The 16721-nt window shown below is 37.8% G+C and overlaps 1 protein-coding gene across 1 annotated transcript; it reads left to right on the top strand.

Annotated features, from left to right (window-relative positions):
• Positions 1–1512: 1512 nt before the first annotated feature.
• Positions 1513–15702, top strand: LOC117498749 (solute carrier family 22 member 7-like). The gene is made up of 11 exons (XM_034150897.1): positions 1513–2117; positions 2744–3180; positions 8601–8704; positions 9200–9354; positions 9541–9709; positions 9815–9938; positions 10321–10430; positions 10958–11172; positions 11692–11800; positions 13616–13822; positions 15009–15702. The coding sequence occupies exons 2-11, from the start codon at positions 2812–2814 to the stop codon at positions 15127–15129; spliced, it is 1683 nt and encodes a 560-aa protein (XP_034006788.1). The 5' UTR covers positions 1513–2117; positions 2744–2811; the 3' UTR covers positions 15130–15702.
• The last annotated feature ends 1019 nt before the right edge of the window (positions 15703–16721 follow it).

The raw sequence follows: 16721 nt of genomic DNA, 5'->3' as shown, positions 1-16721 counted from the left end.
AGTAGAAAAAGATATTGATGTATGATGATTTAATAGCAGTTGTTTGGGGCGTGTACATTTTTGCCACGAAGGTGTCCAGAGGTAGTATCTGACACTACGTAAAAATTAATAATGCAGTCAAATCAATTTTGTTGCTAATCTTTGACACATCCAAGACTCTAATAACCACCAAAGTTCCATCCCTCTACTAATTATTATATTGAAAGAAATTCATTTTTTTTTAAGAGAGTAGTGTACATTTTTGCCACGAAGGGGTCCAGAGGGTGCAAAATGCATCACGAGAGTATACAAAACATGTAAGAGAAACGACATTGGATTTCAAAAATTTGACTCAAAAGAAGAATTCTTGCAAAAATCCATGCCAAAAGCTGTAACACAGCTGAAATGAACACCAAATCAAAAAAAAAAGTCAGGAAAAATGTACAAAAATGCCCGAGGAGGGCACAAGGGTTAAGGACTAACGTTTATAATAAATACATTTGTATTGATTTTAAGATCTTTTCATACAATCATACGTATTGGGATCATTTGTATTAATGTGGACCGGAGGGAGAGGGTGACGAGCATAAGTTTCACTTTCCTTTTTTATTTCAATTCCAACTTTGGTCATGAAGAATATGTTTCTTTGTTGTCCCCGTTCATAAAGCATAAAACAACAGCATCAGAGCACGGTGCAGAGTCTCTAGATGAGTTTACAGTAGTCCCTCGTTCTTATTATACATCCATGGTTGTAGTCCGCTGTATAGAAAACTGTAGTTTCCATAGTTTCCCCACAGCAGTAGACGCACTTTTATGACGTCCGCTGGCGCATCATAAACACGTCGGATAGTGAAAATGCAGTCGGATTCTCTAAAGTACCGCAGTCTCTCCTCCTAAATCCTTTTGAATTCTCCTATCCACTATCCCTTAACCCCATGACGTTTCACTCAGAGGTCAAGGAATAGACGATAGGGTTAGACGTTAGGAGCTGATTTTTGGATTATCCGACCGCAACCCCAGTGTAATTCAAATGTACCGCCGCGCGCAGCACAGACACACAGCTGCTGCCCAGCCGCAGCACCGGAAATGGAACTGCTGGGAGAAAAACTGACTATCAGAGATGTAACGTTATCTTTGATAATAATTCGTCTCGTCACTTTTCATCAACTATATTGGATGTTGATTTCGTTACAGTTATTGTTTACTGCCGTCGGTGTCGTCTCGTCATCGTCTCGTTTTAGTCATGGAAAAATACGTCGTTGACGAACATATTTCGCCATAGTTTTAGTTCAAGGAATGCACCGTTTTCGACTGTCTTTCTAGTAGCTCTATAGCCCCCTCCACGAGGTATGGTCAGGTATGTTATGTATGCTACTGTAGCTGCAACACGCGGAGTTAACTAAATTATACAAACATGGGTTAATGATTAGAGGTAACTGAGTTATTTATTTTGTTAAAGTTTCAGCTATTCTGTTTACAGTTCTGTCATCACATTATTTAATACGATTTGTTAAAAAGTTGTTTCTTTTGATGTGAAATATTATTTATTTTATTTAAATAAAAAGCAATGTTCATTTTGTTCACAATTTGTTTAGTTAATTGACCTTGTTTTTTTCAAAATAACCGATACGAGTACCGTTAAAGGACCGGATAGATAAGCGGTATCGATAAAAGTAGTAGTACAGTTAAAACCTTAACGATCCGAATAGTCCATTAATCGATTATCAAATTAGTCGTTTGTTGCAGCCCTTCTGTTAGGTCAATTAGTAGGTCTGAGTAATTGCCGGAATAAATTAACAGGCCTCCCGACTCCAACAATGTAATGCTCATTTTAAAAGCTTTCCTATGAAATATCAGAAAAGCTGAGGATTTCAGAAAGTAGTTGAAATATTGTAAAAAAAAACAGCAGCTACATGAACTAATTACTGATTTCTCAGAGTCAAAGATCAATAGCTGTGTGCATTGCTGCTGATTTTTTCTTACAAAACATCATTGTTTGCAAGGCGTGTTGGTGACCTTACATGCAGTACTGATGTAGATTGTAGTTGTGGTTGCATTAGATAATTGTGAATGAAGAAGTTTCGTTGTAGACAAAAAATTGACAAAATGTTCTCTGAAAAAGAAGACTAATGCCAAAGGTAAGACACTTTTATTTTTTATTTTATGAGAATATGCAGCATCATTACATTACATTGCATTTAGCTGACGCTTTTATCCAAAGCGACTTACAATAAGTGCATTCGAACAAGAAGATACAAACTTGAAGAAAACAGAATCATATAAGTACATCAGGTTTCATAGAGACAAAAGATTTCAAGTGCTACTCAACTGGCTTTAGATAAGCCAGTCCTTTATTAGTATATAAGTGCTTTGTTAGTATATAAGTGCTTTGTTAGTATATAAGTGCTTTGTTAGTAATTGTATCGCTCGAAGTGGAGTTGAAAGAGATGAGTTTTCAGTCTGCGCCGGAAGATGTGTGCATCACACATGGAAAATATGTTGTTGATTCACTAAATGCACAGTTATGAAGCCCAAGAAGATATTGATTTACCGTAAACTCCAGTTAACCTGTTATTGAATAAAACATGAGTATTGTATTTGTTACACTGCTTAACTTGTGCACGTTACTTAGTCATTTATGCAGATTTTCTTTGTCATTCCACCATAAGGAGCAATTTTCTGACAGTGATAGCAATGGTCATTTTGTGCAATGAAATAAAAAACATAATGATTAACGTGGAGCTGGTGAATGTGTCTCTTCCAGCTCTTCTTCTCCTTCACTCCGGGAATATTAAGCTTCATGTCAGCGTTGAAAGTGCAGCAGCAGCAAAAATGAATTTTGACAGCCTACTCTCGGAAATAAATGGATTTGGAACATTTCAAATCCAGCTGGTGTTGATTCAGGCCTTGTCTCGAGTCACGCTGCCCTGCCACTTTCTGCTGAATAACTTCATGGCAGCGGTTCCCGATCACCACTGCAACGTCCTGGGCGATGGAGGCCTCTTCGGGAACTTAACACAGGAACAGAAACTTGGGATTCCAGCGGGGCCGGACGGGACCCCGAGCTCCTGCCTGATGTTTACAAAACCCCAATATGAACATCTGGCGGGTTTCAACAGCAGCGACGAGGCTTTCACTGTCCAGTGTCAGAAAGGATGGGTGTACGACAACAGCACATATAAATCCACTTTGGCCACAGAGGTAAGTGTCGCCAAATGACAGTACTCCTTCATGTTATACATAATAATAATAATGCATTTTATTTATAGAGTGCTTTTCTTGAAACTCAAAGACGTGAGAAGAGTACAAATTAGAGTCCTATGAGGAGGAAGAGGTGGACAAGTAGCCTATAGGGCAGGGGTGTCAAACTCAATTTCATCACGGGCCACATCAGCATTATGGTTGCACTCAAAGGGCCGGTTGTAACTTTAAGACTATATCATTAATTAATATAACTTCATAATTAACTACGTCTGAAAGCAGAAGTCTAGAGCAAATAATTGCAAGTCTCTTCAGTAAGAATGTCACAATATGATTTTAAAAGAAAAGCCACATTCTGGAAAAACATTGATTGTGACATTTTGAAAAAGAGAAGTGACATTTTGAAAAAAAAATCTATTTATGAGAAAAAGGCTAATTCTAAGAAAAAAGGCATATTTGGACAAAAAAAGTCAAATTCTGAGAAAAAGTGAAATTTGAGATGCATTGTGGGACATGTCGTTTATGGGCAACGTGCTTCTGTAAAGTAGCATGTAACCGTATAATAAACATTATATTCTTTGCAAGCTCTTGTGGGGCCACATAAAATGAAGTCGCGGGCCGGATTTGGCCCCCGGGCCTTGAGTTTGACACCCCTGCTATAGGGTCATTCATAAATTCAAGGAGATATAAACAACTATAAACATGCTAGGCTATATTTGCTTTTGTGGCTGCTTACCTCACTGATCCTGTTGTCTAATTATATCATTTTTTATTATTATTATTTTTCTTTTAATCGTTTATTTGGCAGGGACAATGCACTGTAATGAACACTTAAAACATTAAAATGTGTCAAGTGTAACAAACAGTGCCATATTTAGCTTTGAGCTCATTTCCATCCGCAGTCCCTCACATACAAATAATTAAGACATTTACATTTTACAAACATAGCAAAAACAAAATACATGATATGCAAAAAGTGCAAGAGAGCAAGAGCAGCATACGCAAGTATTTATCACATGGTAATGCAATCTAGCAGCAACGACATGTAAAATGCAAGAGAAGATACAAGAGCTACCTAAAGTGCAAGAGATGATACCCCTGTGTTAGAGTGCAGGGCTCAACGCTAACTTTTAAAAGGCATCAGCTTTTGGTTGCCAAAAGTGGCAAAGGCATGCAATAATAAAGAGTAAGCTAACTTATTAAATACAAAGAAGAAAAGCACACATTAGTTTACAAGAAGACGAGCTGCGTACATGATTTCGTTCGGCAGCCAAATACCGGGAAATAATCTGTGACGCGTTTGTGTGTATTCTGTTTGTTTCCCGGCCGGGAAACACTCACAAGAAACACCGGCTGCTGTTATGCCTGCTGTGACGTTAAGTTACCGCTTGTAATTATGCCTTTACAAGCTTAAAGGTTGTATTTATCATCTGAATTTAGCGAAACAAGTTTAATATTCTAAAAACCAATTTTATTTGAAATCGGATGAAAACAAACTGTCACGGACCCTGCCGTGTTATCTATGATTACTATACGCTTTTCATTCATAATTTCAGCGGGAGGGAGGGAGGGGGGGCGGCGCTGAGGAACAGCAGAGAGTTGACAGGTGCCTGTGTTGACATTCCCCTTATTGTGTGTCAGCAGAGGCTACAAGTGTCTTAGGTTCAAGTTAGACAACTCATTTCTGGGTTAGTGTTCATGACTTCATGTTTCTGTCATCTTAATGGTTAATCTCAATGCACACACACTTTCCGTGCTTTCCAAGAGCAGGGCTCAATGCTAACTTTTAATAGGCATCAGCTTTTGGTTGCCAAAACTGAAAATACGGTTGCCATTTTTAGTCACCTTGTATTTTAAATAATTAAGATACTATACAGTTATACATCAACTTAATAATGAACATGTGACACAAAAGAATGTTCAAATGCTTTACAATAAGTAATTAACACAATTAATTGAAACTTAAGTGGTAGTAAACTTGTCCACCCTCAATTGCTGGTATACAAAATACCAGTAGTGCAGCTGTTATGTTCTTCACAGATCCCTCACAAATGAATTGAGCAAGTCACTAGTTTCTTGGTCATCCGTTGTCTCCCTTTCAAATTTGGTTTTTCCTGACCTTTGTGCTGATCCCCACCATAGATCCATTGGCCCTTCAGCATTGAAGTCTGTCATTGGCCAGACTAATACATTTCTAATGTTAAATAAATGAAAACCATTCACAGTTAAGAATTAGATATTAATCATTAATGCTGTAAATTACCTTTTAATATGTCTAACTATATTTAAAATGTGTTACCTTTTTATAAAAGTGATTATATTTGTATGCCAATATTTTCCTATGGTAAAGTTTCGTTTTGCACTTTTATTTTGGTAGTAATAAGATCGGGACTCTTATTTTGAAGGAACTTTTACCGGAAGTGAATGTACTTATATATTTCGCCTCCCAAGACTTTACACATTTCCTCTTTGCTTTCGTTCGGGTTCACCTTGAGCTTTATCAGTTGAATCACTTTGAACATTCGTTTGAGATGTTGACGGGTTGGCCGAACTTTTTACCCCACAGTCAAACAACTTAATTTGCTTCGCCATGTTTTGTAAAACAAACACGGCGCACCGGCTGTCACTACCCGATCGGTCCACCTGCCCGATCTGTACTGCGCATGTGCGAGATGGTCCGCCATATTGGACAACTACATACGGCAACTCTAATAGGACACTTGACACAGTGGCTTTTGGCAAAGCAGAAAAAGAACCGAGAGAGATGATTGTTATTACAACGTGACTTCACTATTATTTAACAACTCTTTTTATTGGGTTCTTTTATTTGGGGTTAAATACATTGTCAGAATAAGTGAGACATGGATTTAACTTCTGTTAGACAGCTATCATACTGAATAAATATTTACTGTGAATGTATGCAAAAATGTATGGCATATAGCCGTCTAACAGAAGTTAGTGTTTTTTGTGGATGAATTCCCCTAAGGGAGGGGGGGGGGCAGTCCATGTAAACATTTATAAAAAAAACACATACTTTTAAAAGACTTAAAATTGTCAAAACTCAAGAAATTATGTTTTTCAAGGATGGTACAGTGGTGGTATGCATTTGGCTTTCTGTCAAACACCTTGATAGCCCTAATAATAGGCCTACACTGTATTTATATAGCACCTTTCATGCTTGACGCAGCCCAAAGTGCTTTACAGAGTATGACAAAAAACGAGGAACATAATTAAAATGTGTAGAGTCTGTTGATATGCTTTCGAGATAAGATAAGATGTACTTTATTAATCCCAATAGTCATTGCCCATAATAACAAATGAAAAGAGTAGAAATAAACAATTCTAAAATATAAACATCTCAAAAAAGAAATAGAAATAAACCAGCATTACCAAATACCTTGGTATTTGGCTTGATGATTGCCTCTCTTTTAAACTTCAGGTCGATAATCTGCTTAGAAAGCTGAGGGTGAAGCTAGGTTTCTTTTTCAGAAACAAGTCCTGTTTCTCGCTTGAGGCCAGGAAAAGGCTAGTCTCTGTGACCTTTTGACCTGTGCTGGACTATGGGGATCTGATTTATATGAATGCACCTGCCCATTGATCAAGTTAGATGCCGCCTATCACAGTGCGCTGATATTTGTAACTAACTGTAAAGTATTAACTCATCACTGTACCCTGTATGCCAGGGCAGGTCTGCCTTCACTCACTGTATGGAGGCTCAGTCATTGGTACATGTTCATCTACAAAGCCATGCTGGGTAAACTACCATCTTATATCTGCTCTCTGATCTCACAGAGAGTTGAAAGTAGCTATTGCCTGAGATCACATGATGGGCTTTGTTAGATGTGCCAAGTGCAAGGACTGACTTAGGGACGAAAGCTTTTATGTGCGCAGCTCCTCTTGCTTGGAACAGTCTGCACAAATATTTGAAACTGAGCAAATTGGTTCCACTGCCTGTTTTTAAAGCTTGGATAGGTGCAATGATACTTGATACTGTTGGTCTCTAGTAGGGCTGAACGATTAATCGATTTTAAATCGAAATCGCGATTTTAAATGATGCGATTATCAAATCGCAAAGCCTGCTTCTTGTGTGTCAGTCATCCACACCAATCAGAAGTGCTGTGCTCCACATGTACCAGCCATTGTTAACCAATCAGAAGTGCTGTGCTCCACATGTACCAGCCATTGTTAACCAATCAGAAGTGCTGTGCTCCACATGCACCAGCCATTGTTAACCAATCAGAAGTGGCCCATGATACTAAGGTGATTGACAGATTGATCCAATCACCTGCCAAGTATTTTTGAAATACTTTTCCAAATGGCTTCCAGTGGAGCTTTCCTAGATGGTTTGGTGAAACAAAGCATCTGAGTCAGGTCAGTAATGCTCCATCACACATCCATTACAGGGTGAATCTTAAACTGAAGCTTGACTTTAAAGCAACCCAACGGAAGTTTCATGTAAGTTTAGTTCTTTCACTTGTAGCTCGGGCTGTGGGGGTGCTAGAGACGGGAGCACGTTGATACGACCTTCCTAGCCGGAGATATGGCCGCATTTTACAATAAACTTCCGTTGGGTCGCTTAAAAACAAATATCGCAAATCGAATCGCAATATCTGTCAGAAAAATCGCAATTAGATTATTTCCCCAAATCGTGCAGCCCTAGTCTCTAGGTATGTAAATGTGATGTCCTTTTGTGTTTTCTGTTGTTTTCTGTTCATGTTGTAACCTACTTGCTGCCATGTTGGACAGGTCTCCCTTGAAAAAGAGATCGATGATCTCAATGCATTAAATAAAGGTTTGAATGAATTACAGAGTAAGAAAAATATACAGATGACCGTAAAGATACAAAATCTATAAACTGTCTGACAAATAATGGCGGAGGCTACGGTAGAAATGGATGGGATTTACGTTTTTACCCGCTTAATGTCTGACCAATTGTTAAACAGCATTTCCGTGCACATGACTTTTGTTCACAGTCTATATGTTGGAGGTGTGTCTGTGAGTGCAGCGACCTGAGAGACATGAAATACATCAGAATCTATATTACATAAAATAAGTCAAATATGGAAACAAAAAGATATATTTCTTGACAAATGTCAGCATTCGTTCTGGTTGAATGTTTGAAATGAAATGCATAGGTTACAATCATTACATCAAGTGAACCCACCTTGATATTTCAACATGTATATTTTCTACTTTTTTTATGTTATTTTATTTCTATTTGAGATGTTTACATTTTGAATTGGTTATTTCTAGTCTTTTAATGTCCCTAATGTGAAATGCCTTGTATTTTTATGCTGCTGCAACGCAAAATAATCCCAAATTGGGATCAATAAAGTACTTCTTATCCTATCTTATCTTATTATGATACTAGTACCTACTACCAAAATACCTTACTGATGCTTCTAATGTTTCCTCTGCAGTGGGATCTGGTGTGCAGCAGGAAGGGGATGAACAAGGCAACAGCCACCATCTTTTTTATCGGTGTGATGCTCGGAGCACCGTTATTTGGGTTCCTGAGTGACAGGTAGGCAGAGGTGGAAAGTACTTGTTAGAAAAATCTCACTGGTCACCGGCTTGAGCTTCAATCTCAGGATCCATGTATTTCTGATCCTCTCCAGAATGGAAGTAGTCCTCACATACAGAGCATCAACTAGTTCCTGAACAGTGTCCTTCACATGCTGATATCCAAGAGAGGGAGTTACACAGTCACAAGATGGAGGGATAGAAAGCAGTATTCAATGTTTACTTCAGATTAGCTCCACGTCAGAAATGATCATGCTTGTCATATGTCTATCTCCATAGAGGCTGAATCATCATGTTAATCACATAGCTATCATATGCCTCAAACAGTCCTGATGCTCTTCTAGGTAATCATACATCCTGTCATGCACACAGCTACAGTTGGGATACCTTTGTGTACTCTGATATTGGAAGAGTACATGCAGTATTTTCCCAACCGTAACTAAGAGCATTTACTGAAGTACAGTTTTGCTTTTAACTTTTTTCTTTTCATGAGCAGGTTTGGTCGCCGCCCGCTGCTCCTGGTGTCTTATTTGGGGACGATGATATTTGCCGTCTGGAGTGCTTTCTCCACCTCCTATGTGATGTTTACCATCATGAGGTTCTTGACTGGCATGGCCCTCGCGGGAATAAGTATCATCTCCATCGCGTTAAGTAAGTTCTTGCACTATTTTATCTGTTTTATTGTGTTGCACTGTTGGAGGAGCCTGTGACCTAAGACTTTCATCGACATAACTACACTGTAGCTAAAAAGTAGGCTAATGCTAAAACAATGCAAACAAGAAATTAAACACATTTCCATTTGACTTTTCCCGTTTCTTGTGCTCTCCTTTTCTTCAGATGTTGAATGGTTTGGCATCGAACACAGGACCTTTTCTGGAGTAATCATAAGCTTGGATTGGACGATTGGAAATTTTGTTCTGGTTGGCATTGCGTACTTTATAAAAGACTGGAGGATGCTCATCCTGGCAGTGACTTCTCCCTTGATACTCGCCGTGATTGCTTGGAGGTATTAGAGCTTCATATCCTCCTGAAACTGAATCCTATGAGCAGTCATTGAGACATTGAACGCACCACGTTGAGACACTGAACGCATCATGTTTGTGTTTTACAGGTGGCTTCCAGAGTCTGCGAGGTGGCTGCTGGCAAATGGGAAGGCGGACGCTGCTCATTATTACATAACGCAATGTGCCAAGACTAACAACAGAACCAAGGTCATGGCCACCGTCACACCTGCGGTACGTTGATCTTCTTTATGGTTATTTTATGTCTCTTTGTGGTAATTTAGTGTCTCTTTGCAGTCATTTTGTCTGTCTTTGTATAATTTTGTCCCCTTTTAAAGTCATTCTGTGTCTCTTTGCAGTCATATTGTATCATTTTGTGTCTCTTTGTACCCAATTTAGTGTCTCTTTACGGTTATTGTATGTCTCTTTGCAGTCATTTTGTGGCTCTTTGTATAATTGTGTGTCTCTTTGCAATATGTTTTAGTCTATGTATCATTGTGTGGTTCGTGGTAACCTTTTGTTTCTCTTTGTATCCGTCTAGAAACGTTAAATGAAAATGTCAGATTAAGAGAAAACACTGTAAATGAACAGCTTGTGTTTGTTTGCTTTCTCATAGGAGTTACTGCAAGCTGCTCAAGTTGAAAACAGAGAAAATAAATACAGCATTGTGGATCTTTTCAAGACCCCAAATATCAGGAAACTCTCCATATGCTTAGGGATAGTATGGTAAGTGTCAATGTTTTTTTTTTAATCTGTTTGAAATAAAGATTGAAATGAATGTCAAGATATTGGGAAGTATTATCATCTGCTTTTGTTCTGAGAGTTAAATAAGAAGATCAATACCCAGACATCAATAAGCTTAATGAGGTTTAAAGATTGAAAGAAGGGGAAACAAGCTAGCCTGATTCTGTCCAAAGTTTAACAAATATATCAAAATGTGGCTTCGACATTTCTGATTGTGTATGATATACAAAAGTGGGATAAAACATTTTAATTATTGAGCCTTAGAGTTGTCGGCAGGTGGATTTTGAACTTGTGGCAGAGCCAGGTTAGCTGTTACTGTTATTTAGTTATTAAGCGCTAAGCCTGGCTTTTAAATTGATTTAACGATCAGAAAGAAAGCAAATAACAGACTGTATGTCATATTATGTGCAATATGGTTTATGATGATTGATGATACTGAAAGCACTGAACTAATCAAGCTCAGGTTCAATTTTAAAAGAAAGTCTCATCACTTTGTTCCATTTTTCTAGGTATGGAGTTGCCTTCACATACTACGGGATAAGTCTGAATATCACTGGGTTCGGACTAAACCCATACCTCACACAATTCATATTTGCATCCATCGAAATGCCCATGAAGGTCGCTGTGTATTTCTACCTGGAGAAAATTGGCCGAAGGTCCGGTGAGGTGGGAGCCCTGCTGTCGACGGGGCTCTGCCTCTTCATCAACTTATTCGTTGCAAAAGGTGATTCTTGTCAACGAGGATTATCTTTGTCAGATATCTGAACTAGGGGCTGTTAATGCTCAAGATACATCTGGAAGCCTTGAAGCATTAGAAAAAAATGAATTCAAATGAATCACATTACCAAGTTTGACCCAAGAGCCTGGGACCTAAGATTTTCATTGACAGAACTACACTGTAGCTTTGTACGAATGACAATAAAAGCCTTGTATCTTGAGCTGCTCCTGTACTTCCACTGCGGAGATGTTTAGCATGATTTGCATGGCAGAGGAATTAGCTCAAGCTACATGTTTTGCACAAGAATATCTTAACAGTGCTTAAAATATTAGTTGCAAATAACGCTAGAACTCAAATATGTCAGATATGTCCATAAATCAGCTGTTAATGGCTCCAACACTCGACCTTTAGGTGTGGTGAATGACTTCTTTCTTTCCCCCCCAATATCCCAATATACAAGTTCATAAAAACCTTGTGATTCATCATGATCATTCACAGATTTTATGTTTTGATATTTCCCCTCAGATAAGTGGATCGTTCGTACTGTGGTGGCCGTCCTGGGTAAATCGCTGTCTGAAGCCTCGTTCACCATCGTGTTCCTCTACACAACTGAACTCTTTCCTACAGTCGTACGGTAAGAACAAATCCTTTTTCTTATTCTACTAATTCAATATTAACATTTAATGAAACAGACAATCAAACAAAAATGAGTAGAAGCGGGAAGGCAGAAAGTTGGTAAAGAAAATAGGGACCCGATTATTACGGCATTTTAACTGCAAACCTCGGATGTAAGTTTCCATGTTTGTATGTATATAAATACACACAGAAATAAACAAAATTCTATATATATATATATATATATATATATATATATATAGAATTTTGTTTATTTCTATATATATATATATATATATATATATATATACACACGTACACGTATACATACACCCATTTCCTGTTGCGAACTTCAGACACGAGGCAGTTGGACTCAAATGCACGACTCCAGGAGGTAAATAAATACTTTAATTTAAAAAATGCAAAGAAAATCTCAGGATAAGTAAACGCACAAAAAACAACACTCCTAATGAGGTGAGAAAATACTTGATGCATAAAAACAACTGCTGGTACGCTGACTACTGACACTGTCACTTTGTGATGTCATAACGATGTTTTGGCTTGTGTAACCATTAGCCAACCCCCCCCCCCCCCCCCCCTACAACTATTTTAAACTTGGAAAGCACGGAAAGTGTGTGTGCATTGAGATTAACCATTAAGATGACAGAAACATGAAGTCATGAACACTAACCCAGAAATGAGTTGTCTAACTTGAACCTCAGACACTTGTAGCCTCTGCTGACACACAATAAGGGGAATGTCAACTCTCTGCTGTTCCTCAGCACCGCTCCCCCTCCCTCCCGCTGAAATTATGAATGAAAAGCGTATAGTAATCATAGATAACAACAAACTGTCACGGCCCCCCGGGCAGCCATTTTGCCCATCCCTGATCTAAAGTAACAGACAGAGAATCAGCACTTTTGAAACAGGGCTGAAACAGAGGGGATTATGGGATGCTGCAATGATCTGTTTGGTGTTTAGAGCCAGACACTTCAGAGACATGTTCTGTATATATCTGAGACCTGTAGTATATTGATGAAAAACAGTATAATAGGGGACCTTTAAAATGTTACTTATGTCCCTTTTTTTTTTTAAATTGCTGCTACTCACTTTTAGCCGTGGTTGTGTGCTTATCTGTCTTCTTGTATTCTAAAACTAATGTGTGCTTTTCTTCTCTGTATTTAATAAGTTAGCTTACTCTTTATTATTGCATGCCTTTGCCACTTTTGCTGTAACACTGTACATCAGGGGTGTCCAAACTACGGCCCGGTGGCCAAATGCGGCCCGCGTACCATTTTGAATCGGCCCTCACTCAGCACATTAAAAAAGTACAATGACTTGAGTATAATAAACTTCTGCTTGTCTTATATTGTACTTCTTAAATATATTATGTTAAAATATATTTCACAGTATTCACGTGTTAATGAGACCATTTTTCAAATAAATTAAAGTTGAAAACATGTTCTAACAAATCTTAGTTGACAAGAAAAAAGCCCAATAACACATTTACATAACAACCTTGAAATCTACCCTTCCTATTTCCTCTTATTATAAGAATTCTGAAGCTTCTGTTTTAAGGAATGAGCTGCTAACACAATAAATGAAACCGTATGGAGAGCTGTGGGCTGTTTTTTTCTTACAGCATTTTCAAGTATCAAGAATAATTTACCCACATTGGATTGACTTTTCCAACTTATAACAGAACCTATGAGGTAATAAACCCCTAGTGAGTACCCAGCCCTTCCTATATTGTTTGGCCCTCGGTAAAAAAGGTTTGGACACCCCTGCTCTACATGTTCAAGCTGCGGGACTAATAAAGGTTTTCTGATTCCAGACAGAACGGTTTGGGCTTCACCTCCTTCATAGCACGTCTGGGCGTCTCCATCTCTCCGCTCGTCATGCTGCTGGAGGACGTGTGGCACCTCCTCCCTGCGGTCACTTATTGTGCCGTGGCGGTGGGATCTGGTTTAGTGGCGTCTCTTCTTCCTGAAACTCTGAACACCTGTCTGCCAGAGTGCATCGAGGACATTGAGAAACCCAGGTGAAGAGAACAAGAAGATAATCATTCATATTTAAGCTACTGTAAACCCTTTGACGCCTCACTGTACTGCACTGCTAAAGAGTAATGCAGTCCAGTTGGCTCACCTGCAAAGGCAAGGGGGGTTATGGGTAATTTGAGCACATTCAGTGGTGGCATTTAATGAAGTACATTTACCAGAAGAGGGAGAAGTACTCAGATCTTGTACTTAATTGAAAGTAGAAGTATTCAGATCTTGTTCTTGAGTAAAAGTAGAAGTACTCAGATCTTGTACTTGAGTGAAAGTAGAAGTACTCAGATATTGTACTCAGGTAAAAGTAGAAGTTCTCAGATCTTGTACTTGAGTAAAAGTAGAAGTACTCAGATATTGTACTCAGGTAAAAGTAGAAGTACCAGAGTGTAGGAATACTCTGTTACAGTAAAAGTCCTACATTCAAAATGTTCCTCAAGTAAAAGTAGAAAAGTATAATCATCAAAATATAGGTAAAGTAGCGACAGTAAAAATAGTGGAACTAAAGTCTGATTTAAGACTTGATCTTTAGAATAAATTAAATCTTAACGAGGTCGAAGAAGATCTTAATCGAGGACATTTTATAGATTGTTTTAGATATTTATATGTAGGTCTTGTAATTGAAATGGGGCCCTCAGTTCTTTGATAGGATACAGTTCAAAGTCTGGAAGAAAAACGTATAGGAAACTAGTTTGTTTAAGACAGTGACATTCAAATACTTTTTGATGTCTCACATATAAATTAACTAGTGAATAAACATATAATGACTTGTAATTATAAGTAAAAAATATCCAACATCAGTATACAAAGCAAATAAAGTTATCTCCATCTTTACCAGCTGTGTTATAAACCAGTACTTTAATATTTATATATGATTCTGAAAAAAAGAGCATAGCAAGTACTTTTACTTTTGGTACTAAAGTATATTTTGATGTTCAAACTTCGATAGCCAGATTTTGAATTTATGACTTGAGTATTTTTACAATTTAGTGGTGCTACTTATACTGAAGTAAAACATGTGTACTTCCTACATTGCACAGTTTGTAACATCCTAACTTTTTGACATGTTTTAATCTTTTGCAGGTGTCCTGAAATAAAAAATGTGTTATTCATGTCCCCCCTGAAATCTGCAATCCATAAATGATTGTATAACTAATTTATATTTGATCTATATTGCAGTAAACGATCAAGAGACAAACCAGCAGAGTCTGAAGTTGAAGCCAACACGGATCTGCTTTTAACCTGCAGTGCTTCAAACGGCCAGCAGGGGGCGACTCAGCAACAAGAAGCCGTTGTGTAGAAGTCTTATGAGAAAATGACCTGCTTCTTACTTGATTTATTAACTCGGTTAACATTTTCCTAATTAGGTTATGGTGCCAAATGCTATGCTGTAGTCTTCTTTAATATATAATGATGTTCATTTTGTAAATCAAAGTACAATTTAGAGTCAAATAGCCGATAAAAGAGGATGTGCTTTAGGGAATTGTCTGTGTTTTTCCCCCCTAACTTTAACCCTGAATGTGTTTTTAGATTTTGAAATGTACTTTGGATGTATACAATATCTTGTACTTACCTTCACCTGCGTGCAAAAACACAACAGGGGCTTCAAAGAGCAGTATATTGGAGAAGCTGGATTCATTATGCCTGTCGACAGTATTTTAGTTTGACGTTTTTATGATTATTGATCAGTTGATGTGATGTGTACTGTTTTGTAACAATCATATTGATAAACTAACAAAAAATACTTCAGGATTGAACATATTTAAGCTGTACTGTATACATTGGCTATACTGTATGGATAAAAGTCGGACAATTGAAGAAAAAGAAGTGTAAATGTACTTGGCAATAAAATTGTACCAAATTAGAACACTAATATTGGTTTAATTGGAGTTGTGATGGTTGTGTACATGATCCACTTTCTTTCTTGAAAGCTATGTAGTACTACAATGATTACTTTAAAGCTAAAAGGTCATCAACAACCTTAAAGAGTGTGTAATAGACAATACAAAAAAAGATTCCCACCTTTTTCTTCTGATAAGAATAGCAGTTATTAAACAAATGAAAAGGAATTGGAACTCACAATGGAAAAACCTAGTAATTTAAAGTTGGGGTAGGTGATTCACTTCAGAAACACTTTTTGTTATATTCCATGGAATGCTCTTAACATCCCGATAGCAATGAATAAATTAAATGCTTTGACAATAAATACATAAAATGTCATCTGTGGAAGCCGTGGCGCTGTAAAAAGCACGACCAATCATCTGAGCCGGCCCGGCTAAAATAACTGGATGGCCTACCTGCCTGTCAGCCTTCCATCTCGTGCACAAACTTATCTCGTGCCCTCATTGGTCATGTGCGCGTTCGTGTGTGTTGGAGGAGGGGCTCTATAAGGAAGTATGAAGGAAAGGGCAGATTGTTTTTCGGCTGCGTAGTTTCAAATTCTAGCGCACTCGAGCTGGTTTCTCCATTCTTACCTACCCTACCTGTATGTGTATGAAATGGAGGAATTAGCCGTCAGAATCAGAAATCAAGTAAAATAAAAATAGGTAAATTAAAGAACATATAACATTTATAACGAACAGTATTGTATTATTATTATTAAATAGGTCATCACTTAAATGTTGCACTTGGAGAAAGGGAAGTTTATTTGGATTTTCTTTTATATACTAATGACTAGCTTTAACTATTATAAAATATAACAATGTGTCAGTTGGTATCTTTAGCTAAGGCTATCTAACGGCTTTGTTTTATAGAAGGAGAGAGTCTTTAAAAAAATCAAAAAATAACGGAATATCTGGTGATGGTTTCCATGGCGGTGCATCTTGTGAATCTGGTATTCGGTTGGGTTCAGATTTTTAATTTGAACTGCTTATATTTGTCCCTTTCTAAACA

This window comes from Trematomus bernacchii, unplaced genomic scaffold, assembly GCF_902827165.1.
Source record: "Trematomus bernacchii unplaced genomic scaffold, fTreBer1.1, whole genome shotgun sequence".
In the NCBI taxonomy this organism is placed as follows: Eukaryota; Metazoa; Chordata; class Actinopteri; order Perciformes; family Nototheniidae; genus Trematomus; species Trematomus bernacchii.
The sequence above is the reverse complement of the archived record's forward strand: the minus strand, read 5'-3'. Positions and strand labels throughout refer to the sequence as shown.